Source organism: Crinia signifera, chromosome 1 (genome assembly GCF_055691185.1).
Source record: "Crinia signifera chromosome 1, ASM5569118v1, whole genome shotgun sequence".
Lineage (NCBI taxonomy): Eukaryota > Metazoa > Chordata > Amphibia > Anura > Myobatrachidae > Crinia > Crinia signifera.
This window is the reverse complement of record NC_139217.1, coordinates 189213466-189240644: the sequence shown is the minus strand read 5'-3', so window position 1 is coordinate 189240644 and position 27179 is coordinate 189213466. Positions and strand designations below refer to the sequence as shown.

Sequence of the window (27179 nt, the reverse complement as noted above, 5' to 3'; positions counted from 1 at the left end):
TAAGACCTTACATCTCCTCTGTAGCAAAATAATTAGGCTTTAATTATTAAAGCCTTGAAAATTGTTGCAAACCATTTCTTTACAAGTCCCAAATTCTAGTCTTTACTTAGTTATAAACCGCCTTGTCAAACAGACTGTTTTATCATCTGAAGCATTATTCGGACATTATATACCAGGAAGTAATATTTTGTCATGATAGCAAAAATAAAAAGCAAAAAAAACACATTCTAACCCTTAGGAGAAAGGTCTTTCCTTTTAGAGAAATTTTACAGAAACCCATATTATACAGTTGCATACACCTGTAACAGACTCAAACCGCTAAAGAATCAGAAGACCAAGTTTCTAAATCAACATTGGCTAAGAGCTTTAAGCACAGCTAGACGTGGTCAATGTAAGCAAGTCATGGTTTTAACTGTGAAAATATTTTGATTCAAAACATACCTCCAGGTTATGTCACAACTACCTTGTGAGGAATAGCACAAATGATGGCATAGACAACACAGTTTTAAACCCCATCAAACTGGTTTTTCATGTACTCACTGGCTGAAGGATGAAAGCAAAGTAAACTGCAAGTGTGTTGGGAAGAACTTGCCAAACAATGGGCAGATTTAACAAAGAGTAACACCCTTTTTATCACTCGTTGAGAATTATAAATGGTGCTCCATCCAATCATCTCCTGTCATGTTTCAAACACTCACTCAAGTTGCACCAATATTTGATTTCCATTGTAGAAAGAGAATTCCATGAGTGTGTTCATTGGTTATATCTGCAAAAGTTGGCTATTTTGATTAGTCAGAAACTTTAGATTAAGTTTTTTTTTTTTTTATTATTATTTGCATATTAAACAGAGGCTATTCTAAAACTGCTGAGCAGTATTTTGTGTGTGTGTGTGTGTGTGTGTGTGTGTGTATATATATATATATATTATATAATATATAATTCCATGAACATGTATACCTAGAGCCAAACACATTAGTTAACACAGGTACAAGATTTTTGCATTATTAATCAGCGGAAGTGCTCTGTTTTGCAAATGGTGGAAAGTAATTTACATGTGTGATCAAGTACTCTTAAACTGTTAGTGTTCACTAATTTTTGCAGGTTTTAATCCATTTTCATATAAAGCGATGACCATATGGTTCATTAAATGATCATCATATAATATTATATCTGAATATTATTGGTAATATATTGAAAATCAAGCAATTTAACGATCATAAATAATTCTCCAAAATATGGTTAAACTAAAATGTACTACAGTAAAGTTAATTCCACTAAAAAGAAAACAAATTTTTTTTTAAATTGATTGAGATTACCTCCGAGTTCAATTATTGTACAAGCTCACAATGCTCATTAGTGATTCTATTACCACAAAAATATGAAGATATATTGTATATACAAATGTACACATACTTGTCTTGAGGTTTAAGCAATGGAGGAAACGCAGATGTCCAGACATTGATCTGTTCACTTTTCTAGTCAGCATAGGTTTTTCCTGTAGTAAGAGATCCCTTCCTCAAATTTCATCACCATTTTTCCAGTATATTTGGTTATAAATACTTCCATAACGTCTTATATCTTGCACCATACTGTAGCTGAAGCCGCGGAGCAGTTGGGGAAGAATGTTAAACTAGTGGAGCGCCTAGTAGAATGGTGTGAAGCCAAAGACCATGCTGGAGTTATGGGTGAATCAAACAGGCTGCTCTCCGCTCTCATACGTCACAGCAAGTCAAAGGTCAGTTAACATTTCATAGTGTATATTGCTCAATGGGGAAAGCAGCATGTTATCTGTGTGAAGTTCTTTCCATACAGATGTGCATTTCACATCCCAAAGTGTGTGTGTGTGTGTGTGTGTGTGTGTTTTTGTTGGTTTCGTACAGCATGTCACTATAATATCAATATTGTGCTTGTGTAAACCTATGAATTTAAGGTTAGAAGTTGCTTTGTTTGCACCCATTGCAACACTGATGAAGGGAAGGAGAGTATGAGCCTGTTCTAAATTTGCCATGAAAGTGTAAAAGTTCACATACACTAGTATAATGTGACTCTGTTTTCAAACGATTTTGACCCATTGGGCCGAAAAATCATGTGAAAAGTGCCATATTGTATGTGTCTTGGCTCCGATGCACAGTCCCAATCCTAGCCACCGGCAGGGAGTTGCCAAGGTATTGCATGCAAGGCTGCATGCGATACACCGCACAAGTGTATGGGGGCCTTAACCCTTAGAGTCCTGACATTGCTGTGAGAGATGTGTAAAAATGCCAGGGCCGTAGTCGAGAAATATGAGTTACTTTAGTTATTTAAATATTGAGCCCAAAACAAAAACAGTGACTGTGAGCGAGGCTGACATTTTTAGCGTATATTTTGCACATCACTCACAGCAACGTCCAAGGGTTAAATGTCTGAGATTTCCATGATCATTCTCCTGTAACCGTTTGGTAGTTTAGCATCTCTCCTCCATGTTTAGAAATGTTCTGGTGTAATTATATTATAAACTTGTTTAACAATAATAAGACTGGGTACACACCTTAATGATGCATTGTCTGGGTTTCCAGTAAGCTTATCCGTCTGTTTTCTAAAGGGGTGTACACACGGCAGGCAGGCAAAGCAATTTTGATTATGCCAATATTCCATAGGCTAAAAATACTGTGCGCGGCTTTAAAAAAAAATGCCTTGCCTGCACAATCTATTTGGCCAAGGCGATAGCGACACCTATCGCCCTCAAGTGTATGCTCTGTGCAACTCTGGCTAACCTCTCTAGGTAAGCGAGCCATGCAAGGAGACGTGGTACACTTATTCAGTGTCCATGTCAACCTACGTCGACAGACACAATAAAACACGAAAAACCCTCAACCTTTTTAATGTGCCGACCTGCCTTTTGACAAATAGTGGCTGACCTAATCCTTGTAGGCCTAATGGTCCATACCCATTGCAAGTGTGTGCCCAGCCTTAGTCTAAAAAGCAAATGTCTGATTTGTTTCTATGTACTAACGCTGTAGCTCTGTGCTTTGTAATGTTTATGAAAGGGAGAACAGTTTCATGCAAATTAGTTTTCTTTCATTGCTTGATTTTTCTGTACCATAGGATGTAATTAGAACCATTGTCGAAAGTGGTGGCATCAAGCACTTAGTCACCATGGCAACCAGCGAGCATGTCATAATGCAAAATGAAGCACTTGTTGCACTGGGATTAATAGCAGCATTAGAATTACGTGAGTATTGTAAAGAGTAGATTCCTTTTTTCGTTATTAAAGTACTGCCTTCTGTTTAAAATTGAAATGTTGCCATTTACTTTCTATTTTGCTCGGAAATAAAATGATCTCATTCAATATATAAACTGGACTAAAACAGTTTTGTTGGTTTGTGATACTTATATTTATACTTATTTTAACAATCTATGTGGTGTAAACACAAGCTCATAACATAAGGTGTGTACACACGCATTGATTTACTTTCAATTCGGTATTGATTCGACTTTCGATTTCACCAATTCCACCAGTTTTCGATTTGGCCTTTGCTTTTCATTTGATTTCACATTCAGTCTGCACTTTTGCATTCGATTTCGATGTGCATTCAAGGCACCCATTCAAGTTACTGGATCGAATTGGATATTTCCTTGCCTGCACAGTCTATTTTTCGATATAGAGAAAACAAGAGAACGCGCATCGGATCGAATGCAGATTGAACTAGTCTTAACCGTTCAATTCCGATTTGATTTTGCTTCTATAAGCAAAATCGAATCGAAAACCTGTCCAAATCAAAGCGTGTGTACACTCCTATACACTTATCAGCCATAGCATTGAAACATCTGCCAGATTTTTGTGTCGATTCCTCTTATGCCATCAAACCAACCCTGAGTTTGGAAGGGATGTATTCCATATTCCCCAAGACCTTTTGCTGTTGTCCTGTGGTGTCTAGCAGCAAGATGTTAGCAGATACAGTATGTCCTGTAAATTGTTAGGTGGGTTCTCCATGGCTTGGACTTGTTTTTCTAGCATATCCCTTAAATGCTCAATCAGATTGAGACCCTGGGATGTTTGGAGGCCAAATCAACACCTTAAACTTTAAGTATTGATTTGGAAAACGTGACCATTTTTGCAGTGAGGCAGTCCACATTATCCTGCTGAAGAAGGCTACTACCATGAAGGGATGTACTTAGGGGCTAATTAAGCATGGATCGCTAAAATAGAGAATAAAAAGAGGGGGGGGATTATCAAATGACTGCACATGCACCATTCCGTACCGTCCATATTGCACATACGGTAAGCAAGGGGAAATAGCATCTGAAAATGCATAAGGTTTGTAAGTGCAAAGCTACCAGAGCTTGACCGACAGGAAGCCACTGTTTAGAGATGGAAACCTACTGTTTTCTGGGTGTGTCTGAAAATATGCTGGCATGTCCTGGCGTTTTTGGGGAGGGTCTGTGACGTCAGCAATGATCACTTTCACCCGGTCTTAGTTGCAGATTAGAGGAAGTCTCAAACCTAGTAAAAAAATAAAAAATTCAAACCTAATGCTCGTTATCCGCTAACAGTGCCCCCCTCCCCCAACTGCCCTGAGTAAGACTCCGCAAATGCCCATGGAAGCAGAGACATCGCATGAAGCCATTGTGCCCTCCCTGAAATGTGCCACTGCTAGCATGTGAGGACAAGTAAATGAAATAAAAACAGTTTTGGCAATTTAGCATTAGGGACTTGTGCTAGGGAGCAGCAATTGCACATGTAGCATTGGGGGACCACTGAGGATGAGTGCCAGGCAGCAGGAAGGGATGTTTAGCAGATGGGTGTTGGAGAGTAGAAGGGGGGCAGGGGGATATAGTAGATTAATGCTGTGTAGCAGATGGCGTTTCAGACAGCAGGACTGAGGAGTAACAGATCATCGCTGAGCAGCAGAAAGGGTGTGTAGCAGATGGGTTCTTTGGAGCTTAAAAGGGGCAGTGTAGCAGATGGGTGTTGGAGCAGGAAGGGGGGGTTTCGCAGACAGAAATGTGGAGGTGACAGATCAGTGCTGTGGAGCTGAAAAGGCTAGTGGCACAGACAGTGCAGAAAGGAGGAGTGCAACAGAGCTTTCTGGAGAACAAAGTGGAGTGTTGTTGGGTTACCATGGGGCAGAAAGGGTTAGGGTGGTATATGGAGTATAGGACAGCACTAAGGAGGAGAGAGGACGTTCCATAACCCAACAGGTTTATTTACAGTACAGTATCCTCAGTTTGCCTGCACAGTATATTACACAAACCAGCAGCATAGCATTATGAGCAAGCTCAGATATTGGCCCTGTAAACACATTGCACAGCTAATCGTTGATTTATGAAAGGCTACTTACCGTCCCAATGCTGATGATTAAGAACTCTGGGGAGGGGGTTCTACTTCTCTGTGGCCAGCCCAATGCACCTGTTGCCATCTGGTTTCGCTGATGCTACACCCCTGTATGGGTAGGAGGAGGATCTGTTGCTGGACATGCACAGCCGTTCTCCTCCGGGGCCATTTATATTTCTTTCCATCACAGCTAACATTAATTTTTTCAGCATTTTGTGCTTCAGTAGCTCTTCTGTAAGACCAGACCATATGGGATAGCCGTAGCTTTCCATGCATCAGTGAGCCTTGGGCATTCATAACCTTGTCACTTCTTTCCCAGTTATCTTACTTTTGTACCACTATTGGTAGGTACACTAACCACTGCATACAAGGAACACCTGCCATTTTGGAAGTTGTGTACCCAGTTACATTGGCAACTGAATTTGCCTCTCGTCAGATCCTTGTGCTTGCCCATTTTTCACGCTTTCAACTCATTTACTTCAAAATCTGACTGTTCACTTGCTACCTATTATAACATCCCTTGACAAGTTCCATTGTAACCAGATGATAAATGTTGTTCACATTTCAGTGATTTTAATGGTTCCTGTAATAAATTTACCATTTCAATATGTGTATAAACATGTCTCTGTTAATTTGTTAAAGATCATAACTGACACTTAGTTAGCCAATAAAACTGCACATGTGATGGTAAATTCTGTCAATGAATGGAACCTTTTGTTGGGATCAGACATACATTTTGTGTTCATTTACTTTACACTCCACTCCATTTTTTTTACCAGTCTTATTTTTATGGATCTAGACGCTAGGTGTCTCTGCAATGCTTCAACATGGATAGCATACTGTAAACTATAAATAGCATGTTAGTCTGCCAGTGATATTAGGTTGTGACTTTTGCGACAAATGTATTCTCACACCCTATTTGCAAAGTCACAGATTCCACAAGATGGAATGTGGTGAGAGGAATAGGTATGACAGCTTTACATAATATCTACCAAAAGGTTTTGTTCTCCACAAAGTGAACTAAAGATCTTTCTGGAATAACAAAGTGATACATTTGAGGTTCAGGCTTCAGAATTATTCCATCTTTGCAAAACCGCAAGAACAGTTATTGTGGTAGTAAACCAGATTCCAATGTTTAGGACTAAAATGTTCATTAATACAACATCCAGTGACCACATAGAGAATCCCCCTGCAGCGCCATCAGTTATTTGAAGGAATCCTTTAGAATGTTAGGCATACTTTTGGTGCCAGGTAAAATCTAGCTATTTGTTTTGCAGAATATCTAAGGAATCCAGTTTGTTTGGTAGATCCCAGTCATTGTCTGACTACTTTGAAATTATATGTCGCTCCAGATCAATTATTGGTCACGTACCTGAGCTTATTTCCAGCAGATTTAAAGCTTGCAGGATGCCGTTACTGGCAGCAATAGGAGCATAGTACTGCAGAGTGTAGTCCCAAAGCAGAGTGTAGTCCCAAAACAATGGCCTATATTTAGTGGGATTGGTCTTCCGTGTTTAATAGGCCAGTTATATAACATCAGTAGTGACCCGTGGGAGGCCATCTTTCATCTGTACGAACTAATCTGAGAGATAACCAGTCATTTGTTGCTCATACTAAATGGCAGGACTGGTCTGTGAGTGCCCAGAATTATTCCATATTTAGCTTCTATAAAATGGACTAACGAGATAATCTAGATGTCTATCTGCAATCCATGTTCTATATTCAGATGCTCTAGAACATGGTTAAGAAACATGAGCTTAGTGCTGTCCATGGGTGTTTTTTTGTTGTTGTTTTTTTAAAGTGAATCTCCATTTTTTTTGTAGAAACGGCAGAATGCGATCTAGAAAGTGCCAAGTTAGTCCAAGTTCTGCATAGACTGTTATCGGATGAGAGAAGTGCTCCAGAGATCAAATACAATTCTATGGTTTTGATCTGCTCTGTTATGGGTTCAGGTAAGTTATAATTATCTGTAATAACTAGGAAATGTAATCTGATGCATAAATTGCAATTAATATTTTTTTCCCCCAAACAATAAATATACATGTTATTTGTGCCTCTATATTCTGTTTATTATCCGTAATTCAGACAGTCAGGGATATCCTATTATCCTTGATAAAACATTGGGTGTAAAAAACTCCTGTTTTTCCAGAGGTTTTACCAATTGGTGCATTGGGGCAGATGTATTAAGCCTTAACAAGAGATAAATCCAAGGGTGATAAGGAGAGATAAACGTCCAGCCAATCACCTGCTAACTGCCATGTTACAGGCTGTGTTTGAAAAAAGGAGCTGATTGTCTGGACGTTTATTTCTCCTTATCACCCTTGCATTTATCTCTTGTTAAAGCTTAATACATCTGCCCTTTTGTGTGATCCAATTTGGTTCACCCGATAAACATGAGTTTGCATAAAAACACAGGTTTGGTGAATCTGTGAGTTTTTATTTGCTGCAGCCCCATTTTCTTTTCTGGGCTAATTAGATATCCCCCGGCAAGCTTATTACCTGCACTCAACAATTGTGGGCAAAGTGTTCTAGGTACCGGTCACAACTTTTTTTTATTTTTAAATATGTAAAACTTGTTCTCTGATGTTTTACAGAGCCTCTGTTCAAGGAAATTCAAAGCCTGGCATTTCTTGGAGTTGTATCTAAATTACGGAGCCATGAGAACAAAACTGTTGCCCAGCAGGCCTCGCTAACAGAGCAGAAACTGACTGTACAAAGCTGAGATTTGTTGGCACAAATTGTCCATCCTGCTGATTCCATTATTGTCTCCTGTGCTCTGCCCTGGCCATGTCCCCCACCAACTGTATGTGCATGTGTGTTATGTTGCCACAGAAACCGATGAACTGCTGTAGGTACCTGTACAATCGTAGGCACAAAGAGAAGAACTAAGCCAGCGTAATCTCCATTACTGTCTCCCTCGTATCATTGTTGCTTACCTCCAAGGGAAATATGTGCATGTCGTAGTCCTCTAACGTAAAGGTGATACTCGAGGCCCCTAGAACAACCCTGAACTGTGTAATAGAGTATTGCTAGAGTATGGACAAACAGGAAACAGCCAGTTCTTTTTGGAATTTCATTGTCGTTCATAGTCACAGCAGCTCCATTTTTGCTGTGTATGCAGACTAGGAAGGGATGTATTGCCACTCATTCATTCACTAGTCTTGCCTGTTGCTGTCAAACGTGGTACAATGCCCAAACTCAACTAATAAAACTACCAGTGCCCTCTTGTTTTCTGGTCGTCTTTCATCGCTTGCTTCTGTTAAACAGCTATGAATGTTTACTCTTTTTGTTCTCCTTTAATAAATAAATATAGTCCTAATATACCCTAGTTTGCATACCCCCCCCTTAATATTGAAATCTGTGCAATGTGCCGCTGTGCAATAGCGGTGGCACCCTATTCAATGCCCGTTCTGCCGATAACGGCCGTGGATTGTCGTGATCCAGGCCGCAGATCGACAATCCACTGCCGTTTTCGTGGCCACGCCCCCTTTGTGCCCATCGGCAGGCGGGACATTGATTCCCGTCTGTCGTTATGCGGTCGATCTGACCACAAACGAGCCAGGATCACGGCTGTCGGCGGGGATCGACAGCCGTGATCCCAGAGTGCATACCCCCCCAAAGAATTGAAATAAACATGGAGGCGCACAATGGTGACAGTCCATTAATGACCTTGGGAAAGGACTAACAAATGCGGGCATGGTGATGTCATGGAATCCAGAAATGTTGATGAGCGTGGAAGCACTGTGACCAGTTTTTGAACAAATGCTATTGCGATATCTTGCTATATCAGGGGTTCTTATGTCAGTCTTTTATTTGTTGAAGTAAAAAAAAAAAAATGTTTTGAAGCGTACTGCTTCGGGTATCTCGAAGATGAAATTATACTCTGGTATTTTCAACCTACGGGATGCCAATTAGGTATGAGTGCAACATGTCTTAAAAGATCAATGATCTATTATAAGTGTCATTATCACGACACATTTGTGGAAGTGTAACATGACACGAACAAAGGAGATTTCTAAGGACCTCAAAAAAAGTGTTGTTGATGCTCCTCAGGCTGGATAAGGTTAGAACGCCATCTCTCTAAAGAGTTTGGAATCCACCAATCAATGTTCAGCTTGTGGACAAATTTAGTAAATTCCAGACCATTATTACCCTCCCCAGAAGTGGTTGACCAAGAAAGATCAGGCCAAGAGCAAGCGTCTAATAATTCACAAAGAAATCTAAGGTAACCTTGAAGCAACTTAAGGCCTTTCTCACTTTAGCTAATGTTCGTGAGTCCACCATAAGGAGGACACTGAACAACCATGGTGTGCATGGCAGTATTGCAAGAAGAAAGCCACTTCTCTCTAAAGGAACATAGCTGCCCTTCTGCAGTCTGCTAAAGATCTCCTGGACAAGCCAGAACGCTGTTGGGATGTTTTGTGTGCAGATGTGATCAAAATAAAACTTTTTTGGTTTAAATGAGGAAAAAGTATGGTTGGAGAAAGGAGAATACTGCATTCTAGCATACAAACCTTATACTATCTGTGAAACGCACTGGTGGTGATATAATGTTTTTTGCCTGTTATGCTGCATATGGACCAAGACAACTTGCCATCATTCAAAAGCACCGGTGTACAGGGTTTAGAAAGCGCTCACAATGCCAAACCCTGTACACCATTATTTGCATTTGAATGGTGTTGGATTTTGAGAACATACTTGTTACTGAGGTTTGGTTGTCATTCCATTAGTGTCCAGGGTTTAACCATTTTGTTTTTTGAACTTGCCACCATTGATGGGACCATGAATTTGACCATAATATTCTAAAGGAAAATCTCCAAAAGAACCTAGGTCATGCAGCAAGACAACGACCTAAAGCAAAATATTTAAATCAAAGCATGGTTTTAGAAGAATACATTTAAAGTTTTGAAATGACCAAGTCAAAGTACTGACCATAAACAATCAAAATATTGTGGATGTACATAAAGAGAGCAGTTCATGGTGGGAAGACCACCAGCATAATAGAGTTGAAGCTGTTTTGTGGGAAGGAATGGGGTAAAATTCAACAAAGCCGACGTTTACGCCTAACCAACAATTACCAGGAACATTTGTGTACTTCTATCTGCACAAGGGGGTCATACCAGATGCTGAAAGCAAAAGTTCACATCATTTTGTCACTTACTAATATCAAATAATTTTAACCTGATTTAAAAAAAAAAAGCACATCTATTTAATTTGTTTTGTTTGATTTAATTCTCTTTATCTTATTTTAGGACTTTTTCTGGGCTAGTTTTAGGACAGATTTCAGCCAAAATATACTGTAGAAAATTATGAAGGGTTCACAAACTTTCAAGCACCTCTGTATATACAGTGCTGTACACACACGATATGGACAAAGGTATATGGTCACACCAGGTAAGTATTGAATTCAGGTGTTTCAATCAGACTCTCCATTTGCAAACATTTGTGATACAAAATTGGTCGTAGTGAAAAGCTCAATGACGCTTTCTGAAATTTTATCCCGATGAATATACAACAGTACACTAATATTTTAAGGAAGTGAAAGTGTTTAGGAACTCAACACAGCAACTCAGCCACAAAGCGGTAAAATCAGACTGGGCTCCCTGACTGCTAAGGCGCATGGTGTGTATTAGGAGGTCTAGGAGTAGGGGCATTAGGACTATTCATCTGAATTAGATTACATTGAAAGTAACAATTGCTGCAGTCCTGCTATTTGGTTTGGCGATGAAGGCTATGAGGATTGGTGTTGGTGTCTGTGGTTAATGTGTACATGCATAGCTGAGGCATTGTTAAAGCAGTGGCTTAATCTCATATCTGTCCACATACACCTATCCACAAATCAGGGCTTTTTGGCATGCCACGCATTGTGCATTGTAGTCATCCTAATCTGCTACTTTATGCCAATTCCTTCCTTCATTACTAAATACATAATTCTATATTGGCTACAATATTGCTGCTGTGCAGAAACCTGCCAAGAGCTTAGCGTATTAGACTCTTGAAAAAATGGTATAGGTCCATACACATTGGGCGATTTTGCCCAGCCAGTACACACAACAGTGATGGGGAAAATGTACATACATACACACAGGGCACTTAAGAAGCATGGTGTAACCTGATTCCAGGACAGCATTTTTTATTTTATTTAATCTTTTTTGCATAGCAAGTAGTTCACACCTGGGTACCAAACAAGGACCAACACTGTACCAGTCAACAAATATTTTATATATTAGATATGAATGGGATTAACACTAAAATAATAAAGTTGGTTCTAGTCCATGAAACAATAAGAAAGGTGCGTACACATGTACAGATTTTCTGTCTGATCTATCTGGTGGGAACAAAAACCTGGAAATGTATGGGAGCCAATGACAATCAAATAATTGTTCCCAAACACTTGAAAACAGACATTGATCAGTCAGACAAATTGTTTAATCGTTCTGATATAACAAATTTATCAAAGTATATATATTTTTTTCTGTTTTCCTGCATTTGGTTGGAAATTTTTGATTGTCATAGGCTCCCATACATTTCCAGGTCTTTGTTCCCACCAGATAGATCAGACAGAACATCTGTACGTGTGTACGCACCTTTAGGCAGTTTCAGGATTCCCAAATAACAGTTATTTTCACACCACGTGTACTAGGTAAATTAAAGTTTTCACCATGTATAGATCCAAGGAATGACCGTCCTGAGTTAAGGATCAAATTCTGAGGACTATGGTTATCACAATGCTTGCAAGTCACTCTTCTCCAATAACCGATGTATTTACGTATAGAGGGAATAACAGAGTGTGCTTTTATACTATGTTGTATTGTAAGTATAAATCTTGATTAAAACTTTTTTTTTTTGTAATGCATGTTCAATATTTTAGTAGCTGTTGCAGGAGGGAGGGACTGTTAGGTCCAATAAAATAAACATTCCTTAAGTTCTGTTCTGGAAATCATATTTGAGAATGTTCTGTAGTATGACTATGAAAGCAAAGGTACTTGTTTCCTATCTGGGCGGCCGTTGCGGGCATCGCGGGTACATTTATGTATGGCCGCGACGCGACCGACGCGATGCCCGCGATTTCCCATTGAAACCAATGTTAAACTTGGAAATCATGTCGGTCGCGTCGCGGCCGGCCATAAATGTACCCGCTATGCCCGCGACGCGATGCTCACGATTTCCCATAGGAATCAATGTTAAAAGCCGCGATGGACCCGATTTTACTGTTAAATGCCTCAATCCACCCGATTTGGCCATAGGAATCAATGTTAAATGGGCCACAGAGCCCATTAACCCTTAAATGTCCCCCCAAATTTTTGACGCCACCCCACGATCGACGCCAACCCGAAGCGTGGCGAGGGGCGGCGGTACGCGTCCTCCGACCTTTTCATGCCCTACTATCCACTAGGGCGTGGTGTGAGAATATAATAGTGTGGCGAGCGCAGCGAGCCACCGAGCCCGAAGCGTGGCGAGCGCAGCGAGCCCCGCGGATACCTTCACAATTATGCGTGTCCCCTCGCGGCCTTCACAGTGAAGGTATCCGCGTCCCCTCGCAGGGCTCGCCACGCTTCGGGCTCGGTGGCTCGCTGCGCTCGCCACACTATTATATTCTCACACCACGCCCTAGTGGATAGTAGGGCATGAAAAGGTCGGAGGACGCGTACCGCCGCCCCTCGCGGGCTCGCTGCGCTCGCCACGCTTCGGGTTGGCGTGGATCGTGGGGTGGCGTCAAAAATTGGGGGGGGACATTTAAGGGTTAATTGGGGCTAATTCAGGGTTAATATGGCCAAATCGGGTCAATTGAGCCATTTAACAGTGATATCGCGGTCAATCAGCCTTTTTAACATTGTTCCCTATGGGAAAATCGCGGTGATCGCGGTCATCGCGACCATCCAATTTTACCCGCGATGCCCGCGATGACCGCGATCACCGCGATTTTTACCCCCGATGACCGCGATTTTGATCGTGGGCGCCCAGATAGGAAACAAGTACCAAAGCAAATTATATGTCCTTTTATAAAGAAATCAGTCCTATACCATTTGAGTGGATTAATGTGAAAATGCACTGATATTTCTTAAGGTGCCCATACACTAGAGCGACTTTTTTCTGGAGAAATTTCCCTTGGACCGGATGGTAGGACTGCATACAATATATCATATACAATCCCAGCCGTAGTCTTGGCAATGCAACATATCTATAGTGCAGCTGTGCAAACTTCAGGCTCATTGGGCCACGCATCAGATCGGGCCTGAGGTTAAATACATACAATTTTGACACTCTTCATCCAATTTCTCACCAGAATCAGATGCAAAGGGCCCAAATCGCCCTAGTGCCAACCATGCTCCTCAAGTACCCCTAACAGTTCACGTTTTCCAAGTCACTCAACCGCTGCACTGTGTATCACCAACTGTCACATTTTGAAAATCTACAGGTGACCTGGAAAACAACATGAACTGTTAGTGGTACTTGATGGTGATGGTTGGTAACCACTGATGGGCAGCTTTTTAGAGAAATTACTATTTTATTTTTTATTGCTTTTAAAATAAATTTTTTGCTTGTTTTCTTAAAGTAAATATTTTTATAATGATTATATACACTGCTCATAGACTGATTTATCACACCATTAAATAAGCCATGTCTTTTTACAGTGTATATACATGCAGGAATGGCATACATTTTATTTAGCAGGATTACTGAGGGATTTGCAGATGTACATACTACTATCATAGTGTTCCTCACATGATTACTATTGATAATTTTCTAATTATTTGCATGTTATACGCAAATAATTTGTCAATGAATTTCATGTTATATGCACTTTTTTAGATTGCAAATATAAACAAGTACATCTCACAGAACAGTGATATTTTAATCTTACAACAGTAGGTGGCAGTAGAGTACAGCATTGCTAGCTTATGATGAAATAAATATGTACAGCACACTGTATTTATCTATGTGTAATGCTCTGGAACCCTGTGTTTGACATTGCAGCAATTTAACAATCACAATTCATCCGAAAAGTCCAGAAAACCTACTTGTTGCAAACTACATGGAAATGGCCACCGATAATTAGAGAGCTTAAAAATTTCAGGCAGGCATATTAGTAGAATTTTGATATTGTACTTTGCAAAACACTAACAAGATGGTAAATTAATTAAAGCAATGATCCTAGGCCGAAGCACCATCCACACTACTTACCAAAGTTGGTTACTGCGAATAGTGCGAGATATACTGCTAAATATAGTGCTTTTAAAATAGCACACTGACCACACCTTCTTTTAATCCAATGTACCTAAACACAATAAATAGATAAAATAAAAAAGGAGGAATAATACAAAAACTTAAAAGTATACTCCATGTGCTTGCAAATAAACATAGTACAGTGATGGCTAACCTTGACACTCCAGCTGTTGTTGAACTATACATCCCAGCATGCCCTGCATCTGTTTTAGCATGACCAAAAAGTACTGTAAAACTGCAGCAGGGCATGCTGGGATATGTAGTTCAACAACAGCTGGAGTGTCAAGGTTAGCCATCACTGATATAGGACAACATGTAATAAACCTTTAATATATAGGTAGATCAGTGATTTAATCACAAGATGTGGAAAAGTCAGGTAGCATGCAGTGCATATGACTCATGCATGTTGCATATGTATGAAGTGGTCTTGTTTTGATATAAATAATTTTACTCTGGATCCACAGTTCACAACAGGGTCAAGAATTCTGTACCACTTAAGGATGTCTGTTTTACCAAGGTGTAGAAGAACTGAAAATATATGGTATGGAGTGTTTGAAATTAGTAAATATTTACTATTCCATTGTAATGGTAAATTTAGACCCTGGTCTGCATGTATACAAGTATCGTGTTTGGACTAATAAATTATTAAATTTTTGGAAAAATGGTTAAAGGCATATATGGGAGTGTTGGATCTATACCACAATGTTTTACGCATTTTTTTAACACTATTGGTTTATTATTGATTACCAGTTATTCATATAGCGCACACATATTCCACAGCGCTACATTCACATCAGTCCCTGCCCCAGTGGAGCTTACAATCTATATTCCCTGCCACATGTACATACGTACACAGACATTGTAGGGTTCATTTTTGTTGGGAACCAAATAACCTACCAGTATATGTTTGGATTGTGGGAGGAAATCTGAGTACCCGGAGTAAACCCGCGCAAGCACGGGGAGAATATACAAACTCCGCACAGGTGGGAATCAAACCCATGACCTCAGTGTTGTGAGGCAGTAATGCTAACCATTACACTGTACATACACACACACACACACACACACACACCACCCCCCCCCCCCCCCCCCCCCCCCCCCCTCAATTGCTAGCGTCCTTAACCTTTTCCAGTCCAATTATTTTTTGTAATTCAAACAGTCTGGTTTAAATTTAATTGTAAAAATGGTCTACATTGAATGTTGACATTAATGTTCTAATGATCTACATTAATGTTCTTATTTTAAAGTGGCTCACCATTGGATCTGCTACTAGCACTAAGGCTGTTGAGCCTGACTGTAGAAGTTGGACTTGAAAGGGTTAGACTCAGGCAAACCCGATTCTTAGTACATCTAGCCCCAGGTATCTGGAATAGGCATACAGCGAAATTAAATTGCGTCCAACATTACCAGAGTTGTGGGATGGTGACCGATGGACATATTTTTAAAGTGGCCATCATATAAAAGGCGAAACCATGCCTTGTAAATGATTGTCGCTTTAAAGAAAAAAAAAAGTCTAAGATTGGCCAGTATTCCGCACCTGCAGCAATCTTGGGCACTATTACACTTTACTGAAGGTGCAAAAATATATATAAAGGTATCTTCCCCCCCCCCCCCCCCCCATTAATCTAATTTCCTGCATTGCTACTGCTACAACAATGTTTATTTTGTTATTGTGTCTCTTCTGTGTTGATAGTAGACTTTTCAGAGGGGTATCCAGAAACTTTGGCAGTGAAAACAGATGCTTTTTTTTGTCTTTCCTTCCCAATGTTTCACATATTTTTTCCAGGTCACCTGAAAAAAAATTGCAGGAAAATACACAGGTTCAGTGAAACTTGTGTGTTTTTGGACACTCACATACCCATTTCCATGCAAAATAAGGCACCTTTCGGGGATTTGGTTTTGCTTGATGCATTTGAAACAAAATTCCTGATAAGTGACAGCACGCAGAAGCTTATCAAGGCTTATTGGATAACCCCAGTTGAATAAATTACCTGTAATAAATTTCCACAGTTAATTGGATACCCACCCTAAAGAGATGGATGAGCGAAAAAAAGAATGCAGTTTTATTAGGTTGAGTTTAGGAAGCCCAAATTATTTCCGCATGTAACAGCAGCAGGGTTTGCGTTATTATGCTTTGAATCTGCCTCTGAGTTCCAAGAAAGCTATAGAGTATTTCAACAGCTGTAGGATGAGAGCAGTACATCTTCCATTTCATAGTGCACTCCGTTATAGACCTTGTAATTCTTCAATGGGATGTGGATGTCTGTGGTCTCTATGCTGACAGTGACTTTAGAAACATGAGAAAAACAGCTACTTACAGCATTAAAACTGCAGAGAATGTAACGTGAAACATTCTGCTTTGTTTAAAATTATAATTCCTGGACAGTAAAAATTCTGTAAACAGCATTTTACCAATGTCTGGATCTCCACACTGACTTTGTTGTGTACAAAGGCACTGCCGGCGAGTCTTCTCTATAACTTTGGTTTTATTTTAAAATGCCATGCTATTGTAGCCTGCTAGAAGTCCGGAGTTTGAGAGTGCCTAAATCCAAGTGGTTTTATTTGAAACAAATATCCTCCTCCAGAATACCAATCTATTGAGAACCTTGTTTTAACATTGCAACGTTCCACTTACATTAACCTTGTGGCTTTTGAAGTAAATATTCCTTCAGAATTTTCTCCATTCTTTGTCTGGTTCTGTAGTATTACATGTTGCCATCTGTATTACATTTACCTTTGAATGGCTATTGCAGGCTGCGGCTTTCTCCTGGCTGGTAGTTGAGCAAGTATCCAGGTTTAGATTTTTTTTTTTTTCTGTTGGCTTCCCTTTCTGCACAGCTACTGTATCTGCAAACATAATATCCTTACATCCTTACAAAAAAATAAGGTTCAAATATGGTTTGAGGTAACATGTTTAAAAAAAGGGGCAGACTAGATGGGCCAAGTGGTTCTTATCTGCCGTCAAATTCTATGGCCAGTATTCAATGCCTCAGATTCGCCGTTTTTTTTCAGTGAATCTGGCAATTCGCTGGGTTAACGGCGAATTTTCTGTCACAAAAAAACAATTTGCCATATTCAATGGAGGCAATTCGCCACAAATGAACAGCGAATGTCTGCCGATTCGCTGTAAATGATTCTCCACAATTCGCCTGTGATTTTCAATGGGGTTTTTAGTGGAATTCGCCGACAGTGTATTCAATGCTCAAATGGAGAACTGCTTTCTCCATTGATTTTCGCCATGATTCTCCGTTTAGCATTCGTCATCTTTTTTAGGTGAACTGTAATGTGATCTTTTAAATTAAAGCGTTTTTAATTTTTTTTTTTGTGTTAAAAAATCAGAATATTTTTCCTATGAAAGGGCATGCTATTTTTATTCATATACTTGCAGCACATGAATATATTTTTAATATATATTTTTTTTTTAAACTTTTTTTTTTTTTTTTTTTACACATTCGCCAGCAGGGGGCCGGGAGCCGGAGCCGCTCATTAATATTCATTTATTCACTGCACTGATCGGGACCAGTGAGTGCAGCGGCTCCGATCCCAGCACCCTGCGAGCCCTTCTTCACCCCCACAAAGTGACTGGACACCCCCACAGGTGGGACACATGTGTGTTGCTGCGCTGGTTGTGGTGGTGGGGGGGAGGGGATGCGGGGGACATGAGCTGACAGGCAAGAGGACGGGGACGGCTCCAGCAGCAACAGACCTCTGGCTCTGGCAGCCCCAGCGCGGTGATCGCAGATGTCAGCGCTGGGGCTGCTGGAGCCGGAGGTCTGCCACTGCTGCTGGAGCCTGTCCATCATCAGGCTGTGCGGCGGATATCCCCCCCACGCCCCTTCAGAAATGTGCGGACCTCAGCGGAGGGGAAAGGGGTGAAGATACTGCTCATCAGTACACCCCGCCCGCTCTGTTCCCCGACCCCACAGACCTGCCTCAGCTGACGTAGAGACAGATCCAGCAGCAGTAGCAGACCTCCGGCTCAGGTAGCCCCAGCGCGGTGATAGCAGATGTCAGCGCTGGGACTGCTGGAGCCGGAGGTCTGCCACTGCTGCTGGAGCCGTCCGTCCCCATCCTCATGCTGTGCGGGGGCTCCTGGCAGTATCAGCGCGCTCCCCCGCCGGGACTCTGCTCAATCCCCTGCAGTGGCAGTGTAGCCGCAGCAGCAGGGGAGAGAGCCCTGGACTATTCGCCCCAGAGAGTGATTATAGCCGTCAGGGGCAGAGAGCCCCTGACGCATTGAATAGGGAGGACGGGAGGCTGCTGGGCGAATCTCTCTGAAGGGAGAATTGTGGCGAAAGTGCAGAGAATCCTACACAGGATTCGCCGCCAGCCCGGCCATTGAATACTGGCCTATGTTTCTATGTTTCATAATCTGGGCCTGACATCTGTATCTCTGCATGTACCTTATATGCAATAAGACCCATGAGGATTAGAACACGAGCTGCAATAGAATGTCAGGGTAGCATAGAACAATTATTTTACTGTACCAGCATGATTGTGACAAATATTCAGTATATCAATTAGTATATACATGATGATGCACACTCGTTCCCCTATGTTTTTATGGCTGTTCACTCCCTGATGTTTGTATTGTCCTATCCCGCGCCCATGTTTTGTATTGTCCTCACTTTTAACATTATGAAATACAATAACACACAATGGGGCAGGTGTTTTAAGGGGTTGGGATCATTTGGTCTATTGCATTATGGTCGAAAGTCATTAGGTCGAACCCATTAGGTCGACATGCTAAAAGGTCGACATGATTCTAGGTCGACATGGGAAAAGGTCGACATGATTCTAGGTCGAAAGGTCATTAGTTCGACATGTCATTAGTTCGACATGTCATTAGTTCGACAAGGTCATTAGTTCGACATTGTCTATGTCGACATTCACAAGGTCGACATGGGGTTTTTCACTGTTTTTTTACCTGAATGTCAACACAGTCGACATGGACACAGTTTAAAGTGCACTGCATCCCCTCGCATCGCTCGCTGCGCTCGCTATGCGTCGGGCACGGTGCCTCGCTACGCTCGGCACACTATTTTATTCTCCCACCACGCCCTAGTGGATGGTAGGGCATGAAATACCGCCTGTCGGCACATGTTGGCTCAAAAAACAGTGAAAAACTCCATGTCGACCTTGTGAATGTCGACATAGACAATGTCGAACTAATGACCTGTCGAACTAATGACCTTTCGAACTAGAATCATGTCGACCTTTTCCCATGTCGACCTAGAGGCATGTCGACCTTTTAGCATGTCGACCTAATGGATTCGACCTAATGACTGTCGACCATAATGCAGTAGACCAAATGACCGCATCCCGTTTTAAGCCTTAACAAGAAATACATGCAAGGGTGATAAGGAGAGATAAACGTCCAGCCAATCAGCTCCTTACTGACTTTTTTCAAACACAGGCTGTAACATGGCAGGTGATTGGCTGGATGTTTATCTCTCCTTAACAAGAGTTAAATTCAAGTGTGGTAAGGCTTAATACATCTGCCCCATTATATGGTAAAGTATAATGCACATTCATTTGAGTTACAGCCAGTTGCTCAGTTCCTGCTACACTGGCAGCGTATTGGGGTTTGTGTGCTCTCCCGTCCCCAGGTGGAGAACTTGCCTTAAGCTGCCATTGTCCTCTCATTCTTCTAAACTAGATTTGACTAAGTTGTATTGATTCTGCCATTTGCATACTATTAGACTTAAGAAAAGGTATAAGAGGCTTGGTGATTTACAACTTGAACCTATGAAAGACAAGTACAGAATTTGAGTACATTTAAGTTGATCTTATTTTGCAAATGTTTGGTGAACGTTGCTCAATCTTTTTTTATTGGTATAGTTCTCCGTTTTGCTCTTGACATTGCCGCCTGCTCACTGCAACTAATGACGGTGGGGGCAGCGGCAGGGGAACTCCGGCGTACGATCGTACACATACAGTCAGGAGTCCTGCAGCAGCTCCTATCTGGCCCATCAGTAAACAGAGCAGGAACCCGCATGGCTGTGTACCTGGGATACAGGATGAGAAGCCATCAGAGAGCTGCAGCTTCTTTCCTGTCACTAGAGCACTCACCCAAATATGCTTGTCTGCAACACCTTCTTTATCAAAGAAAGCGAACTCCCTTCTGGTGCGCCGAATTGGAAAATATTCACCGTCAGGGTTATCGAGACCCTGGCACGTTGAATACGGTGAGCAGGAGGGCTGACACAGGGCCGTCTTTTCGTATGGGCTTAATGGGCACTTGCCCAGGGGCCCCAGGTGTATAAGGGCCCTATGCTAATAGCTGAGGATCCCCTTTTTCCAGGGATACCAGAATTTTGAAAATCGGCCCTGGGGAACTGGAGATATCCAACTTCAAAGCAGCAGTCCACATCCGACCTGTTAATTGCAATTCCCAGTCATATTTCTCAGGTTTTCTCTGACTTAGAGTTTTTCTGAGAGTATATTCCAAAAGCTGGGACTCTCCCCTTTCTGTCGACACTAGCGGCTTGTCTCTATCATGCCCAGAACCGGAGATATCAGCCTTCCAGCAGCAGTCCCTGCTCCAGTTCCAAACGTCTGGTGTAAAGTTTTATATTTTTGTCAATGGATTGCTCTGGCTCCTGATCTCTGATCCCCAAGTCCCCAGCACCTCCTGAAAGTTGGGACTCTAGGTTTTTATACTATTGAAGGCTAAGAAATCTATTTCCAGATAATGGCGATAACTGCAGTCAAACAAGCTGCCCTACCACCAGAAAATTACGAATATTAAGCCCACTCCATTATCCAACCCTCCCCTGCGTATAAAACACCCCCTACCTCCCTGGAAGTCATTTACAAGGGACCCTTCATTCAGCTCAGTGCCCCCTTCCACACGTTCGTGTTCTCCCTCCCACCACCTGTGCAGTAAAGGAGTAATTAGCAGAAGTTACTGCTCCAGGTCCTACATGTTAAGTGGAAGATAGAGCACCCCCTGCCACCCGTGGGACATCAAACCCTAGGAGGGGAGAATGGGTAAGGGCCCCAGTGCATTGCTTTGCCCAGGGGCCCACACTGCTGTTAAGACAGCCCTGGGCTGACAGGGAACACGACAAAAGCATGACTAGCACAAAACGGGGAATGCTGAGCCGCACTCGCAGTGCCATCGAATACACCTAAAAGAGCAGGTGAGGAATTTGAAATTAACTATGTATATCTTTATTGCATCCCTTTTATCATTTGCAGTATATATACATTTGCAGGTTGTCATTGCCCTGAAAATGATGTACTAATGCAGGGGTGTCAAACTCAAATTCATCGGGGGCCGCATCAGCAGTTTGGTCACCCTCAAAGGGCCGCTGTATAATAATAATGCAATGACACCACAGGCTGCTCCCGCTGTTTAATCATAATAATGCAATGACACCACAGGCTGCTCCCGCTGTATAATAATAATGCAATGACAGCACAGGCTGCTCCCGCTGTATAATATAACAATAGTAATGCCATGACACAAATTATTATACAGGGGGAGCAGCCTGTGGTGTCATTGCATTATTATTATTATACAGAGGGAGCAGCCTGTGGTGTCATGGCATTACTTTTATATTATACAGGGGGAGCAGCCTGTGGTGTCATGGCATTATTATTATACAGGGGGAGCAGCCTGTGGTGTCATGGCATAATGCCATGACACCACAGGCTGCTCCCCCTGTACAATAATAATGACACCACAGGCTGCTCCCCCTGTATAATATAAAAGTAATGCCATGACACCACCACCAGATATATTGTTTTTTTATGTAACTTACTGTATTTTATCCCTCAGGCTCCTTTACTGCTGCTGCGGCTCCAGTAATTTCAATTCCACACTCTGCGCCGCGGCCTGTCCTGCTGCGGCCCCCCGACTCGGCCTGCCTTCCTTCCTCTCTGCAGACACATGGGTGGGAGGCGTCATCGTCATGATGTCCCCACCCGGCGTCTGCCACTGCCTCAATAAGAGGGAACAGGCTGCCGGGCCCTCCTCCACGTAGCCGTGGAGGCCGACGGCCATGTTCCTGTGGCCGCAGACATCTTAAAAGACCACAGGAACATGGCCGCCGGCAGTGCAAAAAAAAACCTCTCAAAAAAGAGAATAAAAGGTGAAGGCTGGCGGCAGCTGCGCTGGCCACATGACGAGGTCTGTCGGCCCGGATTTGGCCCGCGGGCCTTGTGTTTGACACCCGTGTACTAATGTATATATTACTTATGCTTGAAAAGTTCATTACATAATACAGGTTGAGTATCCCTTATCCAAAATGCACAGGACCAGAAGCATTTTGGATAACAGATTAAAATATTTGGTACTTATGTATTATCTGGGCTCCCATGTTAAATGCACCCCATTTTTTCATACCCCTACTATCCAAATACGGATGGAGTTGATTTTATATAGTGTGGCGAGCGCAGCGAGCCACCGTGCCCGAAGCGTGGCGAGCGGACGCGGTCTCATAAGAAAAACGGGAGCCCAGATATTACATAAGTATCAAATATTTTTATAGTTATATAGAGGTATCTTGAGGCATCTTGCATTTACGTTGTATAGGAACATCAAACACATGAAATACACACAAATATATTTTATTTGGGCATTAAACAAGGTTTTAAAACATGAAACAAATTGTGTGTATTATATCAGGCACTGAATTTGAATGCCAAGCAAGCATGTCCTTGCTCATATTTAGTGCCAGTTACAGATGTACCCAGTAGGTTTTTAGGGGGGGGGGGGGGAATAAGTAAATTTTGGAGATAATATGGATAACTGATACTCAGCCTTTAATATGATTTGATCATCCTTTAACAATACATGTAAAATAAATTTGCACTTCTACCCCTTTCAGACCGCATCTTCAACCCGGGTTATTGCCAGGTTGATGACGTATCAACCTGGGTTAAGGTATGGTATGAAAGCACCAAAACTTAGATCCCGGGTTGATCAAACAGGCAATTTCGACCCGGGTTTTAAGAAGGGTTAAACCCAGAACGTCTTCTGAATAATGGGTGACCAAGTGCCAGACTCGGAATTGCTATCTGAACGGGGTATTAGTGGCTTTATTCTAATATTGACAACTAGAGTAAGCAAATGTGTTATTCTTCAAAACTTATTTTTGTTTCTCCTTTTTACTTCATGGCAGCCATATACATTGGGTTCATCCCTCTCTCCTCTCCAATCAGACAGGTAGTTTTTTTCCCCAGGATCCAGCTCCTCCTCTTCCTTATCTATATAACCTAGCACCTCCCTGTTAACCATAGTCTTTTTCCTGTCTCCTCTGTCTGTGACAGGTAGTTTAGTGAGTGTTTTATTTATTTTTTAAATTGCCCGGCACCTGGTTATGCTGCTGCGGACCTGGGTAGTGCAGGCTGGCAGTGCCTTTAAGCCTATATCCGGTGGCAAGGACTAAATTATTACCCAGCGTCTGGTTGCCGATGAATAGAAAATACTTTTATTACTGCGTTTTTTTGTCCCCCTCTATGCGTGTGCCACAGCGGGGATTGGCGCTGGTGGGGTCGCAGGCACGGGAGTGCGTGGCCCGGAGTGTTTGCACTTACCCAGGGTCTGGACGGTGTCCGCGGCTTCTGCCTGATGGACGCACCATCCAGGAAGTGTGTGCGCTCCCCGGCATGATTCTGCTCGCAACGGAGTGACGCTGGCATCACTTCCGGCCAGCGAGATGCACGCGGTGTGCGGGTCACGGCCGCGTGCGTTCCAAAGACCCGGAAGTATGGCATCTATTGATGACGCAAAGGCTTCCGGCGGTGGGGGGGGACAGGACCGGCACGGCGTTTGCTGCTAGTGGCTATTTAAAGCGCCTGGTCGGTGTTACAGGCGCTGGAGTGCCTGGCTGGGTATTATTGATTGGTTTTCAAGCATGGAGGATGCCTCTCCAAAAGCAACTACACCGCTGCCCAGGTAAGTCCTCTCTTGAGGACTGGATATTTTTGTTTATTTTTGAGATCAGATAGTATGCTTCTTTTTTTTGTTTTAGTGTGCCTTCAGTCCCTAGAAAGAAGACTGCTAAGAAAAAGAATGCTAAAATTTGTCCAGGCTGTGACAAAACCTTTGCCGGGGAGACTGTACTTTGTCTGGACTGTTTAATGAAAAAAGATGTTGGTCTAAGTGTCTCAGCACAGATATCAGAGTTGAGAGACTGTATGAAAAATAATTTTGTCTCTAAGGATGAATATGTAGGGAATAAGAGGTCCAGGTCACAGACTAGTCTGGATAAGAATGATGATGACGAGTCCGGGCATGATTATGTGGATAAAGATATGTCTGGTGGGTCTTCAGCAGAGTCTGGTGAAGTATTGGAGGATGAGCGTTTGTTTAACGTGGAGTTGGTGGAGACAGTTTTGAAAAATCTCTATAGAACTCTCAACTATAAGCAGCCAGTAAAGTCAGAATTTGACGCTCTGTTCAAAGACAGATCAAAAAAGGGGAGGTCTTTCCCGGTGCATAAAGTCATGAAAGACATCCTAGCTAAAGAGTGGCTTGGTGTTGACAAGAGAGTGGGAGAATAGAGAAAATGTTTCCCATTGAGGACGAAGAATTTATTAAATGGTGTAACATTCCTAAGGTTGATGCTGCAGTGTCGGAAGTGACTACCCGTACTACGATTCCTCTAGAGCACGGGTGTCAAACACAAGGCCCGCGGGCCAAATCCGGCCTGACAGACCTTGTCATGTGGCCCGCGCAGCCGCCGCCAGCCTTCACCTTTTATTCTCTTTTTTTAGATCTTTTTTGAGAGGTTTTTTTTGCACTGCCGGCGGCCATGTTCCTGTGGTCTTTTAAGATGTCTGCGGCCACAGGAACATGGCCGCCGGCCTCCATGGCTACGTGGAGGAGGGCCCGGCAGCCTGTTCCCTCTTATCGAGGCAGTGGCAGACGCTGGGTGGGGACGTCATGACTATGACGCCTCCCACCCATGCGTCTGAAGAGAGGAAGGAAGGCAGGCCGAGTCGGGGGGCCGCAGCAGGACAGGCCGCGGCGCAGAGTGTGGAATTTAAATTACTGGAGCCGCAGCTGCAGTAAAGGAGCCTGAGGGATAAAATACAGTAAGTTACATAAAAAAACAATATATCTGGTGGTGGTGTCATGGCATTACTTTTATATTATACAGGGGGAGCAGCCTGTGGTGTCATGGCATTATTATTATTATACAGGGGGAGCAGCCTGTGGTGTCATGGCATTATGCCATGACACCACAGGCTGCTCCCCCTGTATAATAATAATAATGCCATGACACCACAGGCTGCTCCCCCTGTATAATATAAAAGTAATGCCATGACACCACAGGCTGCTGCCTCTGTATAATAATAATGCAATGAAACCACAGGCTGCTCCCCCTGTATAATAATTTGTGTCCTGGCATTACTATTGTTATATTATACAGCGGGTGCAGCCTGTGCTGTCATTGCATTATTATTATACAGCGGGAGCAGCCTGTGGTGTCATTGCATTATTATTATACAGCGGCCCTTTGAGGGTGACCAAACTGCTGATGCGGCCCCCGATGAATTTGAGTTTGACACCCCTGCTCTAGAGGATGGGGCATCACTAAAAGACGCTATGGAGAAGAGGATGGAAAGTGCGTTGAAAAGGTTGCATATTTCCTCTTCGGTCTCTTTGAAGTCTGGAGTAGCTATGGCCTCACTCTCCAGGGCTCTCAGGATATGGTGTTCGGCCCTGCAAGAAGATCTGCAAGAGAAGGTCTCCCGTGATCAGATCCGCAAAAGCCTAACACAGATTCAGCTTGCGGTTGACTATATGTGCGAAGCCTCTTTGGATGGTCTAGATTTTGCGGCTAAATCTTTAACTTCAGGTATTGTGGCTCAAAGAGCTCTATGGTTAAAATCGTGGGCTGCAGATTCGCATTCTAAAAACAAGCTGGCAACACTGCCTTATGAAGGTGCTTTTCTTTTTGGCAGTCGTTTGGATCAGATGATTCAAAGGATGTCAGGTGGCAAATCGGTGAGATTGCCACAAGACAGAAGGGGGCGGTTCCCCTCATATTCTGCGAGACAGTCCTATAGGCAGGCCAGGTCATACAGACCGGGTAGGTCGGTCCGGGACAGATACGCTCAAGGGACATCCAGGGCGTTTTTTCACCAATACGTTAAAAAGAGAGGCGAGAACTCAGGATCTGTGCAGAAACAGTGACGGTGGTCCCTCGGTGGAACAGGTTCCGGTAGCAGGGAGGCTATTGGGATTTGCTCACATCTGGGAGCAGACCATACGAGACAGATGGGTTTTAGAGGTGGTCACTACTGGCTACCGTCTGGAATTCCTGTCAAAGCCAAGAATGGCAAAGTTTTTTGTTTCAAAGCTTCCAATTTCGAAGTTAGAAAGGGAGGCTCTAACGTTAAGTTTAAAAGGGCTCATCACCTCAGGAGCAGTGGTGAAAGTGCCAGACGAAGAAAAGGAGTCCGGTTTTTACTCCCGTCTGTTCATAGTCAACAAAAGTTCTGGAGGTTACAGAACTATATTAGATTTAAGAAGATTAAACTTGCGCATGAGAAAGAGAAAGTTTCATATGGAGACCACAAGATCCATCCTGATGGGTATCAGAAGAAACGACTATATGGTCTCCATCGGCTTGAGAGACGCCTATTTTCATATTCCCATTTTCCCAGGCGACAGAAA

At 42.6% G+C, this 27179-nt stretch overlaps 1 protein-coding gene across 2 annotated transcripts in view; it reads left to right on the top strand.

Moving 5' to 3' along the window:
- Nucleotides 1–8541, top strand: part of RAP1GDS1 (Rap1 GTPase-GDP dissociation stimulator 1) — a 162721-nt gene extending 154180 nt beyond the window's left edge. For both annotated transcript variants that reach the window (XM_083179064.1, XM_083179065.1), the window contains 4 exons: nucleotides 1596–1735; nucleotides 3085–3211; nucleotides 7138–7266; nucleotides 7909–8541. In XM_083179064.1, the coding sequence (XP_083035190.1) occupies nucleotides 1596–1735; nucleotides 3085–3211; nucleotides 7138–7266; nucleotides 7909–8036 (524 nt within the window). In that variant the 3' untranslated portion in view covers nucleotides 8037–8541. The remainder of the gene's footprint in view (nucleotides 1–1595; nucleotides 1736–3084; nucleotides 3212–7137; nucleotides 7267–7908) is intronic.
- The last annotated feature ends 18638 nt before the right edge of the window (nucleotides 8542–27179 follow it).